The sequence below is a fragment of the Anomaloglossus baeobatrachus genome, chromosome 5 (assembly GCF_048569485.1).
Source record: "Anomaloglossus baeobatrachus isolate aAnoBae1 chromosome 5, aAnoBae1.hap1, whole genome shotgun sequence".
Classification (NCBI taxonomy): Eukaryota; Metazoa; Chordata; class Amphibia; order Anura; family Aromobatidae; genus Anomaloglossus; species Anomaloglossus baeobatrachus.
Window position 1 is genome coordinate 272,184,669 of NC_134357.1, and position 27,978 is coordinate 272,212,646.

The window sequence follows — 27,978 nt, forward strand, 5'->3', positions numbered from 1 at the left end:
ACAAATTACACCGTGTGCATCACGTGTCACCATATCCGAAACTCCCAGATCCCTCCCCCAAGGAGACTTTCTAGTGTTCTTTTCCCCGGAATATAATAATGTTATTAATTCAATGAACAGAATATTACAGCTCATGTACGCATCCTATTGCATTGATGAGATCTTACCTGATGATACTGTGGACAATCGAAAGAACTGGGACATTTCTCTGGTGAACCTCTTTTACTGGATCCATCTATAAAAATACACATGCAGTGAATTAATACTCTGTTTATATGTGATAATGAAATGATGGGTGTCATGATCCGGAACCATGGAAGATCACCATAAATCATTGGCAAAAAGGTGACAAGAGCATTGGCAACTAATCTGGCCGCCATCCCCTTACTAACCATCAACACTAGAAGTAGCCGAGGGGTGAACTAACATCCTGTGCACCGCGAACCCAGCTGGAGAACTAGCTATCCTAAAGGAAGGAAAGATGAATAACTCTCTGCCTCAGAAATAGACCGCAAAAGGTATAGCAAGCCCCCCACATTCAAAGACTGCGGTGATATAGGAAAACACAATACAAAGATAGATGATAGGTTTAGCAAAGGTGAGGCCCCATTGACCAAATAGGAAAGGATAGGAAAGGGGCTGATGGTGGCCAGAGAAAAACCCTACAAAAGTCCAAATATCTGATAGTACAAAAAGTCCTCAAATCACTAGATCTGCACTCCATCCTATACCAGGCACTCTTGTCATACCAATGAACAGAGAATAGGAACCATTACAAATTCAAGAAGCAACAAACACATGGACTTATAGGAGCATACTCCAAACATAGCTGCAGGGAGCTTCCCAGCTAAGCAACTGAGAGGGAAGATTCCTGCATGCAAATAAACTGACAATAACCACAGAAAATGACAAACCCAGGTAAGAGCAAAAAGAACAAAACAACATAAGAAAGAACCAAGCACTTATCTGGGGTAGATGTGGTCTGGCGCAAGATGAGAAGGCTGGAAAACCAAGGAGCAAATGGCAACCGGCTCAGCCTGCTAGCAGACCAAGGTTTAAATAGGCAGAGAGTAGCAATGGAAACACCCATTGCTCAACACACCTGGTCTCTGTCCAAACCATTCCTGGCCACAAGAGGGAGCCTCACAGCAGCAAAAGCATAACTGACATTCACAACAAATGGGTTATTTAGGTGATCTTCAAATTTCTGTCTTCTTAACATCCATAAAAGATCCCCTCTTACCTGGTAATGTGAGGATTTTATGGTTCTCCATAATGACAAAACACTGCGGCTTGTAGTCATATAATATTGACCTTTTCAAGTTGTTGCTGCCTTATACCTGCAAATCAATAGGTTGAGGCATTGGGGGGACTGTGATCTGTAAATAGGTAATGGAAAAAAATTGACTAAACTTGTCCACTACTTGAACTACTCCTTATCAATCCCTTTGTTTCCTAAGTACGTTTCTCCCAGGGATCAAGACACTATGTCACGTGATCCCTGTAGCCAATCAGTTCGGCTTGACTATCCTCTCTTTCAGAAGTAATTGTGATACGGAGGAAGTGAGAGCTTTCTTACTTTCTATGTTGCACTTGTCAGAAGGAGGAGACAGTGTTTCATCTTTGTGGTAACTACAAAGATGCACGTTTTTGGACCCAAAAAAATGCACCCGTGGCAAAAATGCTGCATCTGAAGCTCACAGCGAGTGCCATAGAACATGACTGCCCGCTGTGAGCTCCAAACAGCAACTGAAGTGAGCCGTGCGGTCAGCAGTGACGTCACTCAAGTGATTTGCGGTCACAAGTGGAGGACTCAACTGTGGCTGCGGCTAACTTGAGTGACTGCTGACGTCACGGCTCAATTCAGTCGCTAACTGGAGCTCACCGCAGACAAACATGTTCTATGGCACTCACTGTGAGCTTCAGATGTAGCAGTGGTGGAAGCGTCGTGGGACCTTGTGTGGATTACGTCAGACCTGCAGAGGTGTTTTTGGGGTTAATAAAGTGGTGAAAGAAGGGTTTGTTTATGTCTATTATTTCAAATAAAGGATTTTTTCGGTGTTTCTGTTTATTAACTTTCACTTACAGATTAGTGATGGGGGTGTCTCATAGATGACTGCCATCACAAATCTAGGACTTAGTGGCTGCTGTGGGCTGCCATTAACTCCCTCATTACACTGATTGCCACTGCACCAGGGCAATCGGGAAGAGCCGGGTAAAGTGCTGGGACTGTCGCATCTAATGGATGCGTGTGTAAGAAGAGTGCGGGGCAGACACGTGGGTGTGTAAAAAGCGTGCGGGGCAGACGTGTGTGTGTAAAAAGCGTGCGGGGCAGACGTGTGTGTGTAAAAAGCGTGCGGGCAGAAGTGTGTGTGTAAAAAGCGTGAGGGGCAGACACATGCGTGTGTAAATAGCATATGGGCAGATACGTGTGTGTGGATGTGGACGTGTGTGTGTGGACGTGTGTGTGTGTGGACGTGTGTGTGGATATGTGTGTGTGGACATGTGTGTGTGGACGTGTGTGTGTGTGGACGTGTGTGTGTGTGGACGTGTGTGTGTGTGTGGACGTGTGTGTGGATATGTGTGTGTGGACGTGTGTGTGTGTGGACGTGTGTGTGTGGACGTGTGTGTGTGTGTGTGTGTGTGTGGACGTGTGTGTGTGTGTATGTGGACTTGTGTGTGTGTGTGTGGACGTGTGTGTGGACGTGTGTGTACGTGTGTGTGTGTGTGTGTGTGTGGACGTGTGTGTGTGTGTGTGGACGTGTGTGTGTGTGGACGTGTGTGTGTGTGTGGACGTGTGTGTGTGTGTGGACGTGTGTGTGTGGATGTGTGTGTACGTGTGTGTGTGTGTGGACGTGTGTGTGTGTGTGTGGACGTGTGTGTGTGTGGACGTGTGTGTGTGTGTGTGTGGACGTGTGTGTGTGTGTGTGGACGTGTGTGTGTGGACGTGTGTGTGTGTGTGTGGACGTGTGTGTGTGTGTGTATGTGGACGTGTGTGTGTGTGTGGACGTGTGTGTGGACGTGTGTGTACGTGTGTGTGTGTGTGTGTGTGGACGTGTGTGTGTGGACGTGTGTGTGTGTGTGGACGTGTGTGTGTGTGTGGACGTGTGTGTGTGTGGACGTGTGTGTGTGTGTGTGGATGTGTGTGTACGTGTGTGTGTGTGTGTGTGGACGTGTGTGTGTGTGTGTGTGGACGTGTGTGTGTGTGTGTGGACGTGTGTGTGGATATGTGTGTGTGGACGTGTGTGTGTGTGGACGTGTGTGTGTGGACGTGTGTGTGTGTGTGTGGACGTGTGTGTGTGTGTATGTGGACTTGTGTGTGTGTGTGTGGACGTGTGTGTGGACGTGTGTGTACGTGTGTGTGTGTGTGTGTGTGTGGACGTGTGTGTGTGTGTGTGGACGTGTGTGTGTGTGGACGTGTGTGTGTGTGTGGACGTGTGTGTGTGTGGACGTGTGTGTGTGGATGTGTGTGTACGTGTGTGTGTGTGTGGACGTGTGTGTGTGTGTGTGGACGTGTGTGTGTGTGTGGACGTGTGTGTGTGTGTGTGTGGACGTGTGTGTGTGTGGACGTGTGTGTGTGGACGTGTGTGTGTGTGTGTGGACGTGTGTGTGTGTGTATGTGGACGTGTGTGTGTGTGTGGACGTGTGTGTGGACGTGTGTGTACGTGTGTGTGTGTGTGTGTGTGGACGTGTGTGTGTGGACGTGTGTGTGTGTGTGGACGTGTGTGTGTGTGTGGACGTGTGTGTGTGTGGACGTGTGTGTGTGTGTGTGGATGTGTGTGTACGTGTGTGTGTGTGTGTGTGGACGTGTGTGTGGACGTGTGTGTGTGTGTGTGTGTGGACGTGTGTGTGTGTGGACGTGTGTGTGTGTGTGTGGATGTGTGTGTGTGGATATGTGTGTGTGTGGATATGTGTGTGTGTACGTGTGTGTCAGAAACATGCAGTACAGCTGTTTCCAGGCGCATGCGCTGCACACATCTCTATTACCTCATGAGGATGCTTTCATGTAGTCTGTATCTAAACGCATCTCCTCAGCAGCGCAGTCTGGAGTCTGGCTCCGCCCACACTGGTGTGTCACGTGATGTTGCCATCCTCACAGGACCTTTTGCTGCATTACTTCCGGGTGACATGGCTGGTGAGCAGTGGTGCTGGGAGTCTGCTGACATGGTTGTGTTTGCCTAGTGTGTTCTGTGCCCTGGAGCCCGGAGGCGCTGGAGCAGCTGCAGAGCAGGGCCGTGTGTCCTGGGGCTTATGTGCTGTATCCCCACAGTCTACGGGGCCACCATTAGTTCAGGAGGGACAGAGGTCGGCGCTTCTACCGGGGAGACAGACGTGCAGTGGCTCTGATCTGTAGCTGGCTATCGCCGCACCACACAGTGGATGATATAGACACGTCATCGATCATCCACACAATGTATTTGGAGTCATTGGCCCGCGCTGCAGCTTTTACATTCTCAGCATGTCAATTCATCCTGCAGATTGTCAGTGTGGATTTTGCCGGCGTAGGATGAGCTATAAAGCAAAACTTCCATTGAGGACTTTGCTGCGGATTCCTGATAGAATCACTTGGGATGTAGAGTAAAGTATCGCCTTATTATTGTCTGTATATGATCGAGGTGCCATCAGCCTGAGCTTCCGTTAGCTGCATTTAGAGATGTACAGTCTGGATTGCAGTAGACTTCTATAGGGAAGGGGAGGGATGTGCTGCGGTCATCAGCTACTGTCATCAGGGTATCCTGTGTTATGTCATCATCATGTCAGTGATGATAATGAGTCTACTGAAAATACATCTCAGAACAGCAAGCAGCTGACAAATTTTAATCTTAGTAGCCAGAGTAAAAATTACAAGGTTTTAGGATATTTATTTTAAGATATGCAAATTTTCTGCTCAGACAGGAAATCAAATGCCGTCTATTGGAAGTAGCAATCCTAAAAGGCAGTACCCTTTATCGAGGCTTGCCACATGACTTAGGATAAAAGAATCTATTTGCGGCCATATGTTTCAGGGTGTTGTCCCTCCTCAATACAAAGCAAGAGATCTGATTTGGCTAAATGATATGCCTCTGACTGAGGTCTAAAGGCCCAGTCACACTAAACAACTTACCAGCGATCCCAACAACGATACAACCTGATAGGGATCGCTGGTAAGTTGCTAGGTCGCTGGTGAGATGTCCCAATAAGCGACGCTCCAGCGATCCCACCAGCAACCTGACCTGGCAGGGATCGCTGGAGTGTCGCTACACGGGTTGCTGGTGAGCTGTCACACAGGCAGATCTCGCCAGCAACCAGTGACCAGCCCGCAGCCAGCAGCGACACGTGGAAGCGATGCTGCGCTTGGTAACTAAGGTAAATATAGGTTAACCAACCCGATATTTACCTTGGTTACCAGCGCACACCGCTTAGCGCTGGCTCCCTGCACACCTAGCCACAGTACACATCGGGATAATTACCCGATGTGTACTCTGCTACGTGTGCAGGCAGCAGGAGCCGGCTTCTGCAGACGCTGGTAACCACGGTAAACATCGGGTAACCAAGAAGCCCTTCCCTTGGTTACCCGATATTTACCTTCATTACCAGCGTCCACCGCTCTCACACTGCCAGTGCCGGCTCCCTGTTCCCTGCACTCCTAGCCACAGTACACATCGGGTTAATTACCCGATGTGTACTTCAGCTACGTGTGCAAAGAGCAGGGAGCCGGCACTGACAGCTGAGAGCGGCGGACGCTGGTAACGAAGGTAAATATCGGGTAACCAAGGAAAGGGCTTCTTGGTTACCCGATGTTTACCGTGGTTACCAGCGTCCGCAGAAGCCGGCTCCTGCTGCCTGCACATTTAGTTGTTGCTCTGTCGCTGTCACACACAGCGATGTGTGCTTCACAGCAGGAGAGCAACAACTAAAAAATGCCCCAGGACATTCAGCAACAACCAACGACCTCACAGCAGGGGCCAGGTTGTTGCTGGATGTCACACACAGCGACATCACAAAAGTTGTTCCTTAGCAGCGATGTTGCTTAATGTGACATCGCTCTAAGGCTGTGTGCACACGTTGTATTTTTTTCCTGCATTTTGGCTGCATTTACAACTGCACTGTGTCATTGTTAAAATGCATGCGTTCTGCTTCCCCAGCAAAGTCTATGAGAGGTCAGCAAATTCCATGCCCACGTTGTTTTTTTTAAACTCAGCGTTTTGGATGCCAAATATTTGACAAAATCGATGCGCTTAAAAAAGCAGCATGTCGCTTGTTTTGTGCCTTTTGGTTGCATTTTCCAACCATTGAAATCAATGAGTTGTGTCAAAACGCAACCAATATGTTTAGCTGTGCACTTGCACTGCATTTTTGTTGGGTTCTGCATACTTTTTTGACATACAGGTCTTTCACTCTCTCTCTCTCCCATACTCACCGATCACCGGCACTGCACGGCTATCACACTGCTCCGGCGGCTTCTCCAGCTTTTCAAAATGCCAGCCGCTTATTATTCCATCTCATATTCACTGCTTCCCCCCCACCCACCCACCCACCCACCCACCCACCGGTGCCTATGATTGGTTGCATTCAGACTAGCCCCCACGCTGAGTGACAGCTGTCTCACTTGAGCCAATCACAGCCGCCGGTGGGCGGGTCTATATCGGGCAGTAAAATAAATAAATAATAAAAGAAAAAAATGACATGTGATTCCCCCCAATTCAATTGATATCAGCCAAGGTAAAGCCACACGGCTGAAGGCTGGTATTCTCAGGATGGGGAGCCCCACGTTATGGGAAGCCCCCCAACCTAACAATATCAGCCAGCAGCTGCCCGGAATTGCCGCCTCCATTAGATGCGACAGTGTCGGGACTCTACCCGGCTCATGCCGAATTGCCCTGGTGCGGTGGCAATCGGGGTAATAGGGAGTTAATGGCAGCCCATAGCTGCCACTAAGTCCTGGGTAAATCATGGCAGGCGTCTGAGACAACCCCCCCCCCCACGATTAACCTGTAAGTTAAAAAAAATAAACACGTACTATACACCAGAAAAATCCTTTATTTGGAATAAAAGACAAAAAATCACCCTCTTTCACCACTTTATTAATCCCCATACCCATCCACGTAATCCACACGAGGTCCCACGATGCTTTCAGCTTTGCTATTTCGGAAGCTGACAGCGAGCGGCCACAGACCACGACCGCTCTCTGTGAGCTCCATGCAGCAACTGAAGTGAGTCAGCGGTGACGTTACCCGTGGCCACCGCTGGATCCTCCAACTGTGACAGCAAGTCGCCCGAGTGACTGAAGTGAGCTGCGCGATCAGCGGTGCCCCCCACTCAGGTGATTTGCGGTCTTGGGTGGAGGACTCTAGCTGGCCGCGGGTAACCTGAGTGATGGCACCGCTGATCGCGTGTCTCACTTCAGTCACTCGGGATTTGAGGTCACGGGTGAGTCCTTCATCTGTGAGCGCAAATCAGGCCGCGGTACACAGACAACCGCGCGACGACAATGAAGTCTGGTGAAGTTCATCCAAGTTCATTCTAATCGCGTGGCTCTGTCTCGCAGCCAGCCATGCTCTATGGGGATGTAGTAGAGCCGAGTGGGAACGCACTGTCAAAAATGCATCCAAAATTCATGCGTTTTGGATGATTTTTTATTTTTTTTTTGTCAAGCGCAGTGTTTACACTTGTCAAAACGCTGTAGTTTATTTGTCAAGCCAGAACACAGCGTGCGCACATAGCCTAAGGCTACATGTGCATGCTGCAGTTTTGATGTCAGAAAGTTCCCACTTTTAACTTCCCAGCAAAGTCTATGAGAATTCAGATTTGCTGTGTGCACGTTGCAGCTTTTTTTTCTGCAGTTTATTTGTCACAAACTGCTGACAGACTGCAACATGTTCTATCTTTTTGCGTTTTGTCCCTGCGTTTCTCACTAGTGTTGGGAGAACTTGCAAATCAATCCCACGCCGACTTGGGATCAGTGGGGGGTGATCCCTGGTATCTGGCCAGATGCCGGTCCCCATGTAGTCTATGGGGACTAGAATCCAGCACAAAGGGGTAGGAGCAAGCGCTTCATACTTACCAAGTCACCGGTGCGGCTGTCACACTGCTCTCACAGCCTCTCATTCTTTTTCCCAGGCCGCTCTTAGGCTCATGCATATTCACTGCTTCCCCTGCCCACTGGCATCTGTGATTGGTTGCAGTCAGATGCGCCCCCACGCTGAGTGACAACCTGTCTGACACTTCCAATCACAGACTCAGTCTGCGGGTCTATATCGCACAGTAAAAATAAATTAAAGAAATTGCGGCGGACCTTAGGCCAATTTTTTTTTTTTTTTTTACGTATACTATAGACCGAGTCTGTAATTGGAAGCGACAGACAGGCTATCACACAGGCTGGGAGTGCTGTCTGACTGCAACCAATCACAGACGTCAGTGGGCGGGGGAAGTGGTGAATATGCGTGAGCTTAATAAGTGGCCCCAGAAGAAGAATGAGCAGCAGCGGGAGAAATTACAGCTATGTCGGAGAGATAAGTATAGCGCGCTCTTTTATTATTTTTTTAATTTATTTTTACTTTCTTTTTTTTATTTCGCGAGTGCTCGATCCAGATCAATACCTGGAATTCCCTGAGAATTCCGTCCCGGCACTCGGGTGCCTTTGAACCCGTGGGGGTTGGACTTTACAGTCTGGTCCGCTGTCTTACCACGTCAAAGTGACAGGGCGGATACGCCCTTACTTACGTAGCGCTCACTAATATACAAATTAGGCACACTGAATACAGTTTTATGGTAAAACAATAATGTAATAATTTATTAAGATTGCATCAGGATATTGTACAATTATGGAATGGCAGATAAAATATTACCCTTTTTCTATTGATTCAATTAATGTAAATCATATTATATAGAGAAATAAAGCATCGATACATTACCTAAAGTATTATAGCATCACTTCACCACCGGAGGGACCACGGTCATCGAGAAGGAAATACTTTGGTATCACCATCACAAAAGAAGTGTGTCCACTAATTCTGGAACGTCCCTTACTTGCTGAACAGGGTTCCCCTTTTTTATACACAGCTCTCACATCCTCCTCCATCACAGCTGCGCAATATGCTGTTTTTCACGAAGTTAAGTCAGCACAGTGCTTCAAGGTTGTCTGGTACTAACATAACAACCCAAAGTTTGTTTGCAAGGTTGTTTGCTATTGTCTGACATCTCAATGTTCACTGGTATGTTGTTTTCACCAAGTTAACTCCTCATGCTCAGTCATAACACTCTAAGATTATAGCATATGGACATCATGACCTCCATAATCACCTATTCTCAAGACTGGATACCTATTTTAATCCAATCACACACTCATGTTTGTCTCATTTGTATCACATCCGTTCATCTTTATTTTTCACAAAAAAAACGCATCAAAACCAGATTTGACAAAAACGCACCAAAGAATGCACCATCATTACAAGCGTTTTTTTTTTTAACATTTCTAGGCTTTCTGAGATTAGGTAAACTGCACCTTTAAGACAATAAAACTGTAGCATGCAGCGTATGGGGTGACATTTCTCTTTGTGTAGAGTGGCATGACAGTGTAAGGAGAATTATAGGCCATGCATAGGACATTAAATATGCAAATTGCCTCTTCCAATAGGTGGCACCAGTGTTCAAGTCCTCTTCCTCTTTAAAGTAGCAATCCTAAAAGTTAATAGCCACCCTTTAATGAGCCTTGCCACATGGATTAGAATAAAATAATTACAAAAATGTTGTTTTTTTTTTCTTTATATTTACATAAGTTTAATTTCAACAATAGATATTATTTTTATTACTAATTCCTGTTAAAAGTGGTTCATTTTCAGATTGGTGGCGAAATGATTCCACTGATCTGCATATTGAAGGGATTAGAGCTTTTAGAGCCGTTTATTGTGTAACAGGCTCTGTACATTTTATAATGGTGGTGCCTGGTTCGCTTGATTGACACTAAGCTGCAGAGAGCTTTTAAAGGGACTCTGTCAACACAGAATGATTGTTGAAACCAAGTACATGCTCTTATGCATCATCATGGGGCTAATCAATTAAATGCACCTTCCCTCCTGCTTGTTTTTAGTTATTTTACTCACTTAGGCCCTGTACGCACTGGGAAATTTGCTTTTCTTTAGAAAATTGCACACCCTCTGGCAGAGTTCCACACCCGCGGCAAAAACCGCGGTAAAAACACACCTGCTGTTTTGCCGTGGGTTGGTCCCTGCGGTTTTTTACCATTATCTATGGCAAAAACGCAGGTACCTGCGGAAAAGAAGTGACATGCACACATTCTTTTTTGCTGCAGAAAAGCTTCAGAAATTCTGCAGTAAAACCCATAGGAAAAAAACCGCAGTGTGCACACAGTATTTTGGTTTTCCATAGGTTTTGCTGGGGAAGGACTTGCGAGAGGTTATGAACAAAAAACGCACCTTTTCTGCAGAAAAAAAACGCGGCAAATCCGCAGCAAAAAACGCAGTGTGCACACAGGGCCTTGTATACGTTATTAATTCCACACCACTTTACAGACCTTTTTTTTTCCTTCTATCTCTGGCCTTCTCAGGCTTTAAGCCAGAGCTGTAAAAGAGGGGAGGGTGGAGATAGAGGGGAACGCAAGCAGGTAAGGTGGATTATTGAAATGTTTGGCCCTGCCTGTACCATCTTTCTGTGCTGACGCTCCCTTTGGACTCCCAGGGGAAAAGTCTTGCTTTTTCAAAGGCTGCGTTTCATCCAGCATATGCGTACCACACAATTTTGCAAAATTGTAGAAAAACATGTTGATTTGGGATCCTGTCTTGTGTTCTCCCATCTGGTTTGCTGGGCAATTTTCAGCATACTGCTAAATTAGGATAAAGACTCACTATGGCTATGTGCCCACGCTGCGGATTTTGCGCGGGTGCGGATTTGCCGCGAAAGTCGCGGATTTTCAGGCAGAAAAATCCGCAGGTACATTCTACCGTGGACACATAGCCTAAGGCTGCTTTCACACATTCGGTTTTTGCTGTGCGGCACAATCCGGCTCTTTGCAGAAAAAACACAACCGTTTTTTTTTTTTTGCCGCCGGTTGCGTTTTTTCCCGCATAGACTTGCATTAGCGCCAGATTGTGCCACATGGCCTTGCGTTCCGTCCGGCATATTTAGCCGATGCAGCGGCCGGATGGAACATTGCCTGGCACTTTTTTTTTTGTCCGGCAAAAAAAAAACATATCGCGCCGCATCTGGCCGATGCGGCGCTTTTTCCAATGCATGCCTACGGACGCCGGATGCAGCGCGATGCAGCAAAAACCGCATCCGGCCGCCGCATGCAGTTTTTTGCACTGCGCATGCTCAGTAGCGTGCCGCAACCGGCAAAAAACAGACGGGCCGCATGTAAAAACTTCTGCAAAGGATCCGTTTTTTTCGCCACATCCTTTGCATAGGTTTTAGAGCCGGATTTAGCCGCACTGCTAAAACCGGATGTGTGAAAGCAGCCTGAAAGGCAATCTATTTACCATATATGAAAAGAATAATACCTGTAAAAAAAAATAATTAAGTGAATAAAAGAATAACACTCCAAGAATAGACACAAAAATAAACATTTTTTTTTTTTCCCTCAAAGTAAAAAATTCACACCACAAAGTGAAATAGAGCAACGTTTCAGGTAACTCGCCCTTCATCAGGATTAGAGTGGAATATGTGTATAATGTCCTTCTTGGACGAAATGAGGAAAAATCCACTTGTACCAGTATATAAAGGGATGCGCATTCATTTCATGGACTAGTAAACTTGCATTACTGATTTTGCTCTGTCAATCAGATCAATATCAGACGTGTTTCCGCAATTTTGCATGGACCACTTAGAGCAAAAATATTGGACATGAACTACCTCATATACAAGTTTACAACCATAGGTACAACTGCTTGCCGTGAAAAACACGGATAGCACTCGTAGGAGAAAACCTTATGTGTGAATGAGCCCTTAGAATATACCGAATATTATGTTACAGACGGCACATGTCCTGTATATATAGGACGCTGAGAACAGTGATTTGTAAACCAGATTAAAAGGCATCACACCTAACAAGCACGCTCTTTGCTCATTTGTTGGGTGATTGCCAGCCTGTTTAGATGGCCCAATAGTCTAGAATGAGCGCTAGTATGAATGCTCCTTCCCCAAGAATCTGCCTGTCTGAATGCAGAATTTACTTGCATTGTTACCTAGCAATTTAATAAGACTGCAGAACCTAGCAGCGGTGGCGGAGTGTGAATATTTGGTGCACAGAGTGACACAAACAATCAGAATCAAGACAATTTCTGGAAAAAAAAAAAAAAAAAAACTACCGCATTTTTCGGACTATAAGACGCACCCTGGTTTTAGAGGAGCAAAATAGGAAAATAAAATTTTAAGCAAAAAATGTGGTTATGACACTTATGGGGTGAGGATCTGCTGCTGACACTGTTAAGGGGGTAATGTCCCCAAATTCTCTACTAAGGTACCCCATCCTGGTAATGATCCTCCTGCCTTGTATATGATCCCCATCCTTGTATATATGTCCCCCATCCTGCTATATACTCCCATCCTGCTATATACTCCCATCCTGCTATATACTCCTATCCTGCTATATACTCATATCCTGCTATATGCCCTCATCCTGCTATATACCCCATCCTGGTATATGGCCTGCATCCTGTGGCACACAAAATAAAAACCGTTTATACTAACCTTTCCTCCCTCTAGCAGCATCACTCCTCCTCCTGTCAGTGGCGGCAGCAGCGCCGCTGTCCTGTGGTAAGCCGGTCACCGTTCCCTGCAGCATCGCGATGTCCTCCTGTCTGTCGCTCGCTGATGTGTGTGGAGCTGTGCGCACAGCTATGATGACATCGCTGTGTTCATCGTTCTCTACACATAGCGAGACGGCAGACAGGAGGACATCGCGATGCTGCAGGGAACAGTGAGTATACCGTACTTATTCACTGCCCCCCCGCGCTGATAATGATACGCGGGGGGCAGTGAATACAGCCACACATGATCACTCTAGGCTGTAGTTGCCAGGGGTGATCACGCGGGCCGGCTCCCCCACCCATCATCCCACCCACCTGTCATCGCCGGCTTCAGCGCTGAGAGATGATGGGTGGAGGATGTATGCATATGTAATGAGCGGGTCCACGTGGTCACTGCAGGCGCTGCTACAGCCTGCTCATACCGCCGATGACACGCTCCACCGCAGCACCCTCATTCTCCACAGCACTACATTCAGACTATAAGACGCACCCCCCACTTTGCCCCAAGATGTGGGGAAAGAAAAGTGCGTCTTATAGTCCGAAAAATACGGTAGTTTCTGGAACGTCTGTGCGATGTCTGGTTGTCACATGCCACATCTTTAGTGTCTCTGTTTTCCCCGTTCCTAAAATTAAATTACTCAAAATTTGAACATTTCAGGCAGCTTATTATGTATGATGATTTCATGTCTCATAGTATGAGTAATGCTGTGTGCACACGCTGCGGTTTGGGTTTTTTTTCCCCTCCATATTTTAATCAATCTGCAAAGGAAAAAACGCATCTCAGCAACAAAGTCTATGAGAATCCTGACTTACTTTGCCTATGTTAGGCTACTTTCACACATCAGTTTTCTGTATTCAGGCACAGTCCTTTTTTTTCCTGATCCAACGGATCCTGAAAAAAAAGTGAAAACCGTATCCACCGGATCCGTTTTTTTAACGGATCCGTTATGCCGGATCCGTTAAAAAACGGATCCGGTGGATACGGTTTGCATCCGTTTTTGCATCCTTTTCGTCCGTTTTTTGGCTGGATCCGTTTTGTTAATTACATTGGAGCATGCTCAGTTTAGAAAAACGGATCCGGCGGCCGCATCCGTTTTTTACCGCATTACGCCGGATCCGGCGTCCATAGGCTTCTATTGTAAAACACGCCGTATCGCGCCGGATCCGGCGCGATGCGTTTTTTTTGCCGGACAAAAAAACGTTGCAAGCTACGTTGCCTCCGGCCGCCGCATTAACTAATTTTGCCGCATCCGGAAAAAAACGGATGCAACGCAAAGCCATCCGGTACAATCCGGTAACAATGCAAGTCTATGGGGAAAAAACGGATGCGGTACTGGATCCGTTTTACCCGTTTTTTTCCGGATTGAACCTGATGGCAAAAAACTGATGTGTGAAAGTAGCCTTAGAGATTTTATTTCCTTGCAGATTTTGGCGTTTTATCAGGCGGTTTTCCTATCATATTGTATAAAAAAAAAAAAGCATCAAAAACTGCAAAACCTTGGCAAAAATGCACCATTTTTTTCCCAACGTTTTGTTTGCTAAGAGATGCAGTTTTTGGTGCAGAAAATCTGCACCCAAATCTGCAACATGGTAACATACCCTAAGTGTCATTGATTTCTGCTTAAAGGGAATTTTTACCAGGTTTTTGCCACCTAATCATAGAGCAGCATAACATAGGGGCGATGTGTCACTTTCTGGGCTGCATAGTGTAGTTTTGATAAAATCACTGATTAATCAGCAGTAGATTATCATTACAGGACTACTTGGTATGTTGAAGGTAGTCCAGCATATTCATGTGCTCCTCTGTATAAGGCCAGGGCCACACGGGGATCTACTACGATCCTCGCATGACACTCTGCTCATGCTGACAGCACAGCAGGAGCCGAGTGTCACTGCGACTGAGGTCAGATCATGCGATCGGTCCTCAGCTGCGGGGCGCGGGCTGGCGCTGCGGAGGGGAGGGAGGGATTTATCTCCCTCTCTCCTCCGTTGCCGGCTATTGCCATTCTCACCCTGCACTCGCAGTATACCAGTGTAATGCAAGTGCAGTGCGATTTTTCTCTCGCCCCATAGACTTGAATGGGTGTGAGAGAAACAAGACTCGCATTACATCTGCAGCATAATGTGATTGTTTTCTCTGTCTGATTAGGGCTGAGAAAATAATCGCTCATGGGTGCTGGCACATAGACTAATATTGGTCCGAGTGGAATGCGATGTTTTATCGCACTCCACTCACTCCGATTTACATGCAGTGTGGCTTAGGCCTAACTGCTAGATCTGCAGCAGAGACGACATTGATTTTATTAAAATTACGGCAAATAGCTCAGTAAGTGACACATCGCTGGAATCGGGGTCTCTGTCTCTACATTAAGCTGCTCTCAGATGGGGGAGCAAAAACCTGGTGACAGAGTTCCTTTAATGGGATGTTCCCTCTCAAGAAATAGCATATCTACAGGATCTGCCATGATAGTGGAGGGTCTCATCTTGAATGAAGACTGGTGAGTCAGCTGGTGAGGAGAAGGCTACCACCATGTCTAAAATGAACAGGTGGCTGCACAAAGTACTCCACGTTCACTTTTATATGAATGATGGGGAAAGCTGAGCACCAATGACACTTTTTGTCCACACTAGTAGGAACATCACCTATTAGTAATTTATACATATCCTGTAGATATGTCTTAAATGTTAGTTGGGAAAACCCCTTTACAATGTATTCCTTTTACTGGAGTCTATGAATAATTTTAATTTCTGTTGCAGTTCCTTCAAGAGCATCTTCTATGAAACAATGGTTCGCTCTATGACTGACTTATCTGGGATGTACAAAAGCAGAGAAGACATGACAGATAAGATCCTAAACCTGACCCTGGAGATCATCTACCTGCTGACTGGAGAGGTGAGGTCTTCTAGGAATTACCATATTTTTCAAATTGTAAGACGCACTTTTTCCCCCCAAAACTGGGCGTAAAATGGAGGTGCGTCTTACAAAACAGATATGGTTTGCTTGCGCTGGTTGAGCGGGATCAAAGGAGACAGGCTCACAGGACACGTTTGGAGGTGTTGCGATGAGCGGCAGTGCTGCGTGGGTTTCTCAGCAGTGGGTGTATTGATCTGCAGGTGGGCTGCGAGGGTGTCTTGGTGGCAGATGCATTGAGCTGACTGCTGGCTCAATTAAATCGCCCGCAGTTGACACGATGAACTTCAAGAAAATAGTCGTGGAGGCAGTGTGTGCACAGATTGACACGATGGACTTCAAGAAAATGACCACGGAGTCCTATCTGCACACACGCCGCCTCCGCGGCCATTTTCTGAAGTCTATCTCATTAATCGCGTGTGAGTCAATGGAGCCGGCAGTCAGCTCAATATACCTGCCACTGAGGCACCCCGTCCTGTGACACCTCCGCAGACCGCCCGCACGCAGATTAATGGCGCCCGCTGCGACACCCCAAATCGCGTCCTGTGACCCTGCTCCTATGACCTTGGTCCACCACAGTCACCCTGGTAAGCCATAACCGAGGGATTCAATTGCGCCCACCGCTACACCCCCAAGCCCGCAGCATCACCAACCCTCCTGGGCTGCAGCATCGCCTACCCGGCCTCCTGTGAACTTCCTGAGCCGCTCCACCACTGCTGCTCACCCCTGGTGAGCTAATATAAGCTGAACTGGGATTATAAGATGGACCCTCAATTTAACATCAACATTTTTTTCCTTTTTTCCTCCTCTAAATTTGGGGTGCGTCTTATAATCCGGTGCGTCTTATAAAATGAAAAATACGGTATATCATATGACATCACTTTTAATAAAACAGGGACATAAAATAAATTGATCCTCAAAATCTCTATAGTAGGTCAAGAGAAAGTTTTGTCTCCAAAACTCTAAATCATTCCAGGCAAACAGGGTGTGGAAGGCACGGAGCTGAAAGCTGCCACTGACAGCATCAAGCTCCATCTCTCCAGGCACAACTAGTCACAAGACCACTCGGCCCACCAGAGAAACCAAAGAACAGCAATTATTTGACAGTGTGCAACTGCTAAGGGCTACTTGTTTATAGCTTTTTGCCAGTAGAGGGTGTGGAGACACGAGGGTCAGTGGGTGCTCTTGTCCTCTGGCCTGGCTGTCTTCAGAAAGACCACAGAGACCAAGGCTCATCCCACTGAACACTCACACTCCTTCCCCGTGGGCAAAACACTACTCAGACAATAGAGGGTGAGTGAACCACACATTGGTCAGACTTTATTGGTTCACCAACAGACAAAAACATATCGTACGTTCCAAGTAAGAACTCAGGAGATTTCTTTTAAATTGTTGTAACTCCTGAAGGGTTTCTCCTGCGGCTATTGAGGAGCTGCTAAGGCTACTGAGAAACTGGGGCTTAGCAATTGCTGGATCCTAAATTTTAGAGTCTTTTACTAGTCCATGATTAGATTTGTTCAGGTCGAATATTCAGTAATATTTACAAGCTGTCTACATATTTAGGATTACAGATTAGTAAAAAAGACATCTAGTGACCATGTGATTACCAGAAGACACCTCCATGTGTCAGAAGGATGGAGCAGGAGTCGGAGCCCCTTAATGGAGCCTCCAAGTCATCCCCTGGTACCTGAGGGATACAATGTACAGAAAATACTAGACCTCACCAACAAGATGATTGAGCTGCTGACTGGAGAGGTGAGCGCTGCTGGGAATACTGTGACATTATACAGTAACACAAGGGGTGATGTGTCTGGATGATGAATGTATCATTGTGTGTCAGGTTCCTATAAGGTGTCAGGATGTCACTGTCCATTTCTCCATGGAGGAGTGGGAGTATATAGAAGAACACAAGGATCAGTACAAGGACGTCATGATGGAGAACCATGAGCCCCCACCTTTAGCAGGTAGGAGGTGACTTACACTGATTTAAAGGTGAGAGTAATTTTTATTTGATTTGATCATTACTTGTATACAACAGGCCCTATTTATTAAGGCTGCCATAGTAAATTGGAGGGTGGTGGGCGAGATTTGCAATATTTGTTAAAGAAGTGGTCCACTATATAAAATGCATTTCTTTTTCGCTCCTAATTGGGAGACCCAGACAATTGGGTGTATAGCTACTGCCTCCGGAGGCCACACAAAGTATTACACTTAAAAGTGTAAGGCCCCTCCCCTTCTGGCTATACACCCTCCCGTGGGATCACGGGCTCCTCAGTTTTCATGCTTTGTGCGAAGGAGGCACACATACAGGCAGGTTCCACTGACCCCCACTGTGTGCAGTGCTCGGCCCCTGTGGCACTTGCTCGGCCGGGGCCTCTGCTGGAGGTGACCCAGGCAGAACCTCCTGTGAATACTGTCCAGGTGAGGACTCTCTGTATGATGACGCGGAGATAGCTGATCAGGATTCTGATCCTGAGACCGCTCTCAATTTGGATACTCCTGATGGTGACGCCATAGTGAATGATCTTATAGCGTCCATCAATAAAATGCTGGACATTTCTCCACCTGCTCTTCCTGTGGAGGAGACAGCTTCACAGCAGGAGAAATTCCATTTCAGGTATCCCAAGCGTAAATTAAGTGTATTTCTGGACCACTCTGACTTTAGAGAGGCAATCCAGAAACACCACGCTTATCCGGATAAGCGTTTTTCCAAACGGCTTAAGGATACACGTTATCCTTTTCCCCCGGACGTGGTCAAGGGCTGGACCCAGTGTCCCAAGGTGGATCCTCCAATCTCCAGGCTTGCAGCTAGATCCTTAGTTGCAGTGGAAGATGGGGCGGCACTTAAAGATGCCACTGACAGGCAGATGGAGCTCTGGTTGAAATCAATCTATGAAGCTATCGGCGCGTCGTTTGCTCCAGCATTCGCAGCCGTATGGGCACTCCAAGCTATTTCAGCTGGTCTTACACAGATTGACACGGTCACACGTACATCTGCTCCGCAGGTGGCACCCTTAACCTCTCAAATGTCTGCATTTGCGTCTTACGCGATTAATGCTGTCCTAGACTCTACAAGCCGTACGGCAGTGGCGTCCGCCAACTCCGTAGTTTTACGCAGAGCCTTGTGGTTAAGAGAATGGAAGGCAGATTCTGCTTCCAAAAAGTGTTTAACCAGTTTGCCATTTTCTCGTGACCGACTGTTTGGGGAGCGCTTAGATGAAATCATTAAACACTCCAAGGGTAAAGATTCATCTTTACCTCAGCCCAGACAAAATAAACCCCAACAGAGGAGAGGACAGTCGGGGTTTCGGTCCTTTCGAGGCTCAGGCAGGTCCCATTTCTCCTCGTCCAAAAGGACTCAAAAGGATCAGAGGAGCTCAGATTCTTGGCGGACCCAGTCACGCCCAAAAAAGACAGCCGGAAGACCCGCTACCAAGGCGGCTTCCTCATGACTGTCGGCCTCCTCTCTCCGCATCCTCGGTCGGTGGCAGGCTCTCCCGCTTTGGCGACATTTGGCTGCCACAGGTCACAGACCGTTGGGTGAGAGACATTCTGTCTCACGGGTACAGGATAGAGTTCAGCTCTCGTCCTCCAACTCGCTTCTTCAGAACTTCTCCACCTCCCGACCGAGCCGATGCTCTGCGGCTAGCGGTGTCCACTCTAAAAGCGGAAGGAGTGGTGACCCCCGTTCCTCTTCAGGAACAAGGTCACGGTTTTTACTCCAACTTGTTTGTGGTGCCAAAAAAGGACGGGTCATTCCGTCCCGTTCTGGACCTAAAACTGCTCAACAAGCACGTAAAAACCAGGCGGTTCCGAATGGAATCCCTTCGCTCCGTCATCGCCTCAATGTCTCAAGGAGATTTTCTAGCATCTATAGACATCAAGGATGCTTATCTCCACGTGCCGATTGCTCTAGAGCACCAGCGTTTTCTACGCTTTGTTATAGGAGACGAACACCTTCAGTTCGTAGCTCTGCCTTTCGGGCTGGCAACAGCCCCACGTGTCTTCACCAAGGTCATGGCAGCAGTAGTAGCAGTCCTGCACTCTCAAGGTCACTCTGTGATCCCGTATTTGGACGATCTACTTGTCAAGGCACCCTCTCAAGAGGCATGCCAACACAGCCTGAACGTTGCGCTGGAGACTCTCCAGAGTTTCGGGTGGATCATCAACTTTTCAAAGTCAAGTCTGACTCCGACCCAATCGCTAACATACCTTGGCATGGAGTTTCATACTCTCTCAGCGATAGTGAAGCTTCCGCTGGACAAACAGCGTTCACTACAGACAGGGGTGCAATCTCTCCTTCAAGGCCAGTCTCACCCCTTGAGACGCCTTATGCACTTCCTAGGGAAGATGGTAGCAGCAATGGAAGCAGTCCCTTTCGCGCAGTTTCATCTCCGTCCACTACAATGGGACATTCTCCGCCAATGGGACGGGAAGTCGACGTCCCTCGACAGAGACGTCTCCCTTTCTCAGGCGGCCAAGGAATCTCTTCGGTGGTGGCTTCTTCCCACCGTTTTGTCGAAAGGAAAGTCCTTTCTACCCCCATCCTGGGAGGTAGTCACGACAGACGCGAGTCTTTCAGGGTGGGGAGCAGTGTTTCTCCACCACAGGGCTCAAGGGCCGTGGACTCAGGAAGAGTCCACCCTTCAGATCAATGTTCTAGAAATCAGAGCAGTGTATCTTGCCCTACAAGCCTTCCAGCAGTGGCTGGAAGGCAAGCAGATCCGAATTCAGTTGGACAACTCCACAGCGGTAGCGTACATCAACCACCAAGGTGGAACACGCAGTCGGCAAGCCTTCCAGGAAGTCCGACAGATTCTGACGTGGGTGGAAGACACGGCTTCCACCATATCCGCAGTTCACATCCCAGGCGTGGAAAACTGGGAAGCAGACTTCCTCAGTCGCCAGGGTATGGACGCAGGGGAATGGTCCCTTCACCCGGACGTGTTTCAGGAGATCTGTCGCCGCTGGGGGACGCCGGACGTCGACCTGATGGCGTCACGGCACAACAACAAGGTCCCGGTTTTCATGGCACGGTCTCACGATCACCGAGCTCTGGCGGCAGACGCCTTAGTTCAAGATTGGTCGCAATTCCGGCTACCTTATGTGTTCCCGCCTCTGGCATTGTTACCCAGAGTGCTGCGCAAGATCAGGGCCGACTGCCGTCGCGCCATCCTCGTCGCTCCAGACTGGTCGAGGAGATCGTGGTACCCAGATCTGTGGCACCTCACGGTAGGCCAACCATGGGCACTACCAGAACGACCAGACTTGCTGTCTCAAGGGCCGTTTTTCCATCGGAATTCTGCGGCCCTGAACCTGACTGTGTGGCCATTGAGTCCTGGATCCTAGCGTCTTCAGGATTATCTCGAGAGGTTATTTCCACCATGAGACAGGCTAGAAAACCATCCTCCGCCAAGATCTACCACAGGACGTGGAAGATATTCTTATCTTGGTGCGCTGCTCAGGGAGTTTCTCCCTGGCCTTTTGCATTGCCTACTTTTCTTTCCTTCCTGCAATCCGGGTTGGAAAAAGGTTTGTCGCTCAGCTCCCTTAAAGGACAAGTCTCAGCGCTCTCTGTATTTTTTCAGAAACGCCTAGCACGACTTTCTCAGGTACGCACGTTCCTGCAAGGAGTATGTCATATCGTCCCTCCTTACAAGCGGCCGTTAGAGCCCTGGGATCTGAACAAGGTTCTAATTGCTCTCCAGAAGCCGCCTTTCGAGCCTATGAAGGATGTTTCCCTTTCTCGTCTTTCACAGAAAGTGGCCTTTCTAGTAGCGGTCACGTCTCTTCGGAGAGTGTCCGAGCTAGCGGCGCTCTCATGCAAATCTCCCTTCCTGGTGTTTCACCAGGACAAGGTGGTTCTACGTCCGATTCCTGAGTTTCTCCCTAAGGTGGTATCCCCCTTTCATCTCAATCAGGATGTCACATTACCTTCCTTGTGTCCGCATCCGGTTCATCAATTTGAGAAAGGTTTGCATTTGTTGGATCTGGTCAGAGCACTCAGGATCTACATTTCCCGCACGGCGCCCTTACGCCGCTCGGATGCACTCTTTGTCCTTGTCGCTGGTCAGCGTAAAGGGTCGCAAGCTTCCAAATCCACCCTGGCTCGGTGGATCAAGGAACCAATTCTTGAAACCTACCGTTCTGCGGGGCTTCCGGTTCCTTCAGGGCTGAAGGCCCATTCTACCAGAGCCGTGGGTGCGTCCTGGGCATTACGGCACCAGGCTACGGCTCAGCAGGTGTGCCAGGCGGCTACCTGGTCGAGTCTGCACACCTTTACCAAGCATTATCAGGTGCATACCTACGCTTCGGCGGACGCCAGCCTAGGTAGACAAGTCCTTCAGGCGGCGGTTGCCCACCTGTAGGACAGGGCTGTTTGACGGCCCTATCACGAGGTATTCTTTTACCCACCCAGGGACTGCTTTTGGACGTCCCAATTGTCTGGGTCTCCCAATTAGGAGCGAAAAAGAAGAAGGGAATTTTGTTTACTTACCGTAAATTCCTTTTCTTCTAGCTCCAATTGGGAGACCCAGCACCCGCCCTGTTTTCTTAGGGATTTTTGTTTTTTTCGGGTACACATGTTGTTCATGTTGAATGGTTTCAGTTCTCCGATGTTTCTTCGGATTGAATTTGTCTTTAAACCTGTTATTGGCTTTCCTCCTTCTTGCTTTTGCACTAAAACTGAGGAGCCCGTGATCCCACGGGAGGGTGTATAGCCAGAAGGGGAGGGGCCTTACACTTTTAAGTGTAATACTTTGTGTGGCCTCCGGAGGCAGTAGCTATACACCCAATTGTCTGGGTCTCCCAATTGGAGCTAGAAGAAAAGGAATTTACGGTAAGTAAACAAAATTCCCTTCTTTCTAAATATCTATCTTTACCCCTTAATCACTTTTTTGTAATTAGCTTTATTATAAAATACTCTTCTCCTCTCCCTGTGTTTTATTTTTTTTTTTTTTAACTTCTACTTCCTATGATGGTTTCTTTAAGAGATGCCTCAAAAGGGATGTTACAGGAGGCTGGTGCTGCACTCGCTTCCCAGCAGCGCCTATTACCCCTTCTTGAACACAACTTCATTGGGGAGCAGCTCTTCAGTTACTTACAACAGTTTAATTCATCGCTGCCCTCTGAAGATGTCATGGTTCCTCGGTACTGAAAGCTATGGGAGAAGTGCAGCGCCAATGTTCTGCTTCTTTCCCCGCCGCCACACCTTTTAACTGTGAAACAAGATATCATCAAGTGGTTGGAGATAGAAGCAGGGTGAGTGACAGCAGCACCTCTTAAATAAAACATCTCATGAAGTAAATTTAAAAAAAATATATATCTATATATACACTGCTCAAAATAATAAAGGGACCACTAACTTACCATATCCTACATCTCAATGAATGAAATATTCTAGTTGCAAATCTTTATTCATTACATGGAATACGTTGAGCACAATAAAATATTAAAATGGCCAATGTAAGTCAAAATTAATATCCCATGGAGGTCTGTATTTGGAATGGTACTCAAAATCAAAGGGGAAAATCAAATTACCAGCAGATTCAACTTAAGTGGAAATGATTAAAGGCAAGAAAATAATGCTCAGTAGTGTGTGTGTGGCCTTCACGTGCATGTATGACCTCCAGACAACGCCTGGGAATGCTCCTGATGAGGCGGAGGATGTTCTCCAGAGGGATCTCCTCGCAGCCCTGGATTACTGCATCAGTAAACTTCTGGACAGTCTGTGGTGCAACATTGTGTTGGTGGATGGAACGAGACATGATGTCCCAGATGTGCTCGATTGGGTTCAGATCTGTGGAACAGGCGGGCCAGTCCATAGTATCAATGCCTTCATCATGTAGGAACTGCTGATACTTGAACCACATGAGGATAAGCATTTGATTGCATCAGGCCCACTGCATATGGTCTCACAATAGGTTTGAGGATCTCATCCTGGTACCTTATGGCAGTCAATGTACCTCTGGCGAGCACATGGCTGTGCAGCCCTCCAAAGAAATGCTTCCCTACACTATTACTTATCCACTGCCAAACTATGCTGGAAGATGTTGCAGGCAGCAGTACATTCTCCAAGGCGTCTCCAGACTCTTATGTGTCACATGCTCAGTGTGAACCAGTTTTCATCCATGAAGAGCACAGGGCACCAATATCAAATCTGCCAGTCTTGGTGTTCTCTGGCAAATGCCAATAGCCCTACTCTGTGTTGGGCTGTAAGTACAACACCCATTTGTGGTCGTCGGACCCTCATATCACCCTCATGGAGTCTATATTTCTGATAGATTGAACAGACACATGGATATTAGTGGCCTGCTGGAGGTCATTTTGTAGATTCTGGCAGTGCTCTTCCTGTTCCTCCTTGCACAAAGGAGGAGGTAGCGGTCCTGCTGCTGGGTTGTTGTCCTCCTGTGGCCCCCTCTGCATCTCCTGGAGTACAACCCCTATCTCCTGGTATCTGCTCCATGCTCTGGACACTGACAGACACAGCTAATCTTGCCTCAGCTCGCATTGATGTGCCATCCTGGTTGAGCTGCATTACCTGAGCAACTTCTGTGGGTTGTAGACACCATCTCATGCTACCCTAGGGGTGAGAGCAGTGACAAAATGCAAAAGTAACCAAAACAGCCAAAAAGGATGAGAACAGAGAAATGGTCTGTGGTCACCACCTGCAGAACCGCTCCTTTATAGGGGGCGTCTTGCTAGTTGCTGCTCACCTGTCGTCTGTTCCATTTGCACAACAGCAGGAAATAGATATTTCTTCAGCGCTCTATTGGGAGACCCAGACGATTGGGTATAGCTGCTGCCCTCTGGAGGCCACACAAAGCACTACACTAAAAAGTGCAAGGCCCCTCCCCCTCTGGCTATACCCCCCCGTGGTATCACGGGTTCTCCAGTTTTAGCTTTGTGTGCGAAGGAGGTCAGACATCCACGCATAGCTCCACAGATTTTAGTCAGCAGTAGCTGCTGACTATTTCGGATGGAAGAAAAGAGGACACATATAGTGTCCCCAGCATGCTCCCTTCTCACCCCTGGATGGTGTTGTAAGGTTGAGGTACCTATTGCTGGTACGGAGGCTGGAGCCCACATGCTGCTTTCCTTCCCCATCCCCCTGAGGGGCTCTGAGGAAGTGGGATCCTGCCGGCCTCAAAGCTCTGATGCCGGGCTCCATCCACAGACCCATTTGAACCTGCTGGATACGGAGCTGGAGTACCGTTCAGGGACATGGCCCTGCACCATTACAGGTACTCTGTGTCCCCGTACACACAGGCACAGCACACTCCAGACTTGCTGGGTGTGCTAGTGCGCCGGGGACAGTAAAGGGTTACAGTCACTGCAGCCTTGCTGAGTGACTTTGTGTTTTGGGAAATACCGCGCCGGACGCTCCGGGAGCGGCGGCGCGGCTGGGACTTGTAGTTCGCCGGGGACTGGGCGCCGACCGCGCTTTTACGGCGGCGGCGCTTATAACTCCAGTCCCCGGCTTCTGCGGCCTAGTGCCGCTTCGTTCCCGCCCCCTCCCTGTCACTCAGGGAAGGGGACAGGCGCTGAGCAATCAGCAGCGCCGAGGGCTGGAGCCTTTTTACATGCTCCAGCCCTCTCACTGCACACTGTCGGGCGCCGGATTCCCGCTCTGCCTTGGGGCACGCCCACGGCCCGCCCCTCCTCACACGAGCTGGGGAAGAAGCCGGCAGCCATTACAGAGCTCGGGGCACCAAGGCAGGACAGTGGCGTTCATACACCCGCTTATAGGCGGGCGGTAAGGGCACACATAGTGCTGACCACAATATATATGCAGTGTATACATGTGTTGTTTTTAACTGCATAGGTCGCTATATGCCCGCTTGGGGAGCGACACATCAGCAGCAGGAAAGCAGGTGTGCTAAAGCACAGGCTTTCTAGGCTGCTTCTTTTGCACGACTGAGGTGTTCATTTGTGTTTATGCTGATATGCTATACATTGCACTGTACAGTCGCTAGTCTTAGCTATATTCTCCTGGAATGGCTAGACTACAGCAGCAGAAAACCAAGGGTGCTGGGGCACAGGTTTTTTTCTATGCTGCTTGTATTGCATGGGCTGCAGTGTGCATTTGTACTTGTGCTTGTATGCTATACATTGCACTGTATGGTCACTCTTCTGGGCTATATTCCCCTAGATGACCAGTCTACAGCAGCAGAAGAGCAGAGGTGCCAGGGCACAGGCTTCTATGCTGCTTGTATTGCATGTGCTGCAGTGTTCACAGTGTTCATTTGTACTTGTGCTTGTATGCTATACATTGCACTGTAGGGTCACTCTTCTGGGCTATATTCCCCTAGATGACTAGTATACAGCAGCAGAAGAGCAGGGGTGCCAGGGCACAGGCTTCTATGCTGCTTGTATTGCTTGGGCTGCAGTGGTCATTTGTACTTTATGCCTGTATGCTATACATTGCAATGTACGGTCACCAATCTTGGCTATATACTTCTAGATAGCTAGTCGGCAGCGGCAAAAAAGCAACACAGTTTTCAGTGCTGTTTTTACTACATGGGATGCTGTTCATGACACCGTCCCATTGTGTGCATGCTCCCCTGTAGCACGTCGTCTGCCGGGGTCTCTAGCACTTCGTCTGCCGGGGCTCTACTAGTTGTGGCCAAAGAAACCTCCTGTCAACCCTGTCCATGGACAGGGACGGAGTAGTCATAATTTAGAGACTTGCACCCATGGGCAATCTACTTGAACAAAAGGCAGCTCTTCAGGGCTTTGATACTGACATCGCTCTCAATCCGGATACACCGGGTGGTAACGCCATACGGAATGATCCTATACCGTCCACCAATGGAAGGTTGGATCTTCCTCCCTCAGCTCCCCCAGTGGAGATAGGAGACGAACAGGAGAAGTTCCTTTTCAGTGTCTCACGCAGATATTGAGTATTTTTCTGGCCACGCTGACTTCAGAGAAGCAGTCCAGGAACACCACGCTTACCAGATAAGCGTCTTCTCCAAACGTTTTTAGGATACACGTTATCCCTTTTTTCCCCTGACGTGGTCAGCGCTGGACCCAGGGTCCAAAGGTGGATTCTCCAATCTCCAGGCTTGCATATAGAGCCATAGTTGCACTGGAGATGGGGCTTCACTTATAGATGCCATTCACAGACAGATGGACTCTGGTTGAAATCTGTCTAGGAGGCTATCGGCGTGTCGGTTGCTCCGGCATTCACAGCCGTATAGGCAACCTAACCTTTTCAGCGGTTCTTGCGCCGCAATGTCTGCACTGCGACTTACCCTATTAATGCTGTCCTAAAAGTACAGTCGAGGTTTCGGTCCTTCCCAAGCTCGGGCAGGTCCCAATTGTCCTCGTGCAAAAGGGCTACAAAACCTCAGACGGGCTCAGATTCCGGCCGGGCTCAATCACGCCCAAAGAAGGCAGCCGGAGGAACCGCTACCAAGGCGGTCTCCTCATGACTCTCAGCTCTCTCCCTCTCTCCGCATCCGCGGTTGATGGCAGACTCCCCCGCCTTTGGCGACATTTAGCTGCCACAGGTCACAGACCGGTGGGTGACGGACATTGTGCTCACGTGCACAGGACAGTGTTCTGTTCTCGTCCTCCGACTCCATTCTTCAGAACGGCCCCACCTCTCCACCGAGCAGATGCCCTGCTGCAGGCGGTGGACGCTCTAAGAGCAGAAGGAGTGGTGATCCCTGTCCACCCTCAGGAACGAGGGCGAGGGTTTGTACTCCAATCTCTTTGTGGCTCCAAAAATGGACGGTTCCTTCCGTCCTGTTCTGGTTCTGAAACTGCTCAACGAGCATGCGAACGCCAGGCGGTTCCGGATGGGATCCCTCCGATCCGTCATTGCCTCAATGTCTCGAGGAGACTTCCTTGCCTCAACAGACATCAAAGATGCCTATCTCCACGTGCCAATTGCTACGGAGCACCAACGTTTTCTACGTTTTGTGATAGGAGACGAACATCTTCTGTTCGTAGCTCTGCCATTCAGTCTGGCGACAGCCCCACGGGTGGGCACCAAGGTCATGGCAGCAGTGGTAGCAGTCTTGCACTCTCACGGAGTGATTCCGTACTTGGACGATCTACTCGTCAAAGCAACCTCCCTCGAGGCATGCCAACGCAGCCTGAATATTACGCTGGAGACTCTCCAGACTTTCGGGTGGATCATCAATTTGGCAAGGTCAAATCTGTCTCCGACTCAATCACTAACGTATCTCGGCATGGAGTTTCATACTCTATCAGCCATAGTGAAGCTTCCGCTGAACCAGCAGCGTTCACTGTGGACAGAGGTGCAGTCTCTCCTTCAAGGCCAGTCGCACCCCTTAAGGCGCCTCATGCACTTCC

The 27,978-nt window shown here is 48.3% G+C and overlaps 2 protein-coding genes across 3 annotated transcripts in view; one reads left to right on the forward strand and one right to left on the reverse strand.

Annotated features, from left to right (window-relative positions):
• The window catches only part of LOC142312739 (uncharacterized), an 88,947-nt gene extending 87,534 nt beyond the window's left edge, over nucleotides 1-1,413 (reverse strand). The window contains exons 1-2 of the mRNA XM_075351727.1: nucleotides 1,244-1,413; nucleotides 168-235 (exon numbers count right to left, since the gene is read on the reverse strand). The gene's annotated coding sequence lies outside the window, so the exon portion shown is untranslated. The remainder of the gene's footprint in view (nucleotides 1-167; nucleotides 236-1,243) is intronic.
• Nucleotides 1,414-4,002: 2,589 nt separating this feature from the next.
• Nucleotides 4,003-27,978, forward strand: part of LOC142311254 (uncharacterized) — a 47,779-nt gene continuing 23,803 nt past the window's right edge. For both annotated transcript variants that reach the window (XM_075349491.1, XM_075349492.1), the window contains exons 1-4: nucleotides 4,003-4,135; nucleotides 15,501-15,636; nucleotides 17,218-17,409; nucleotides 17,495-17,618. In XM_075349491.1, the coding sequence (XP_075205606.1) occupies nucleotides 15,529-15,636; nucleotides 17,218-17,409; nucleotides 17,495-17,618 (424 nt within the window). In that variant the 5' untranslated portion in view covers nucleotides 4,003-4,135; nucleotides 15,501-15,528. The remainder of the gene's footprint in view (nucleotides 4,136-15,500; nucleotides 15,637-17,217; nucleotides 17,410-17,494; nucleotides 17,619-27,978) is intronic.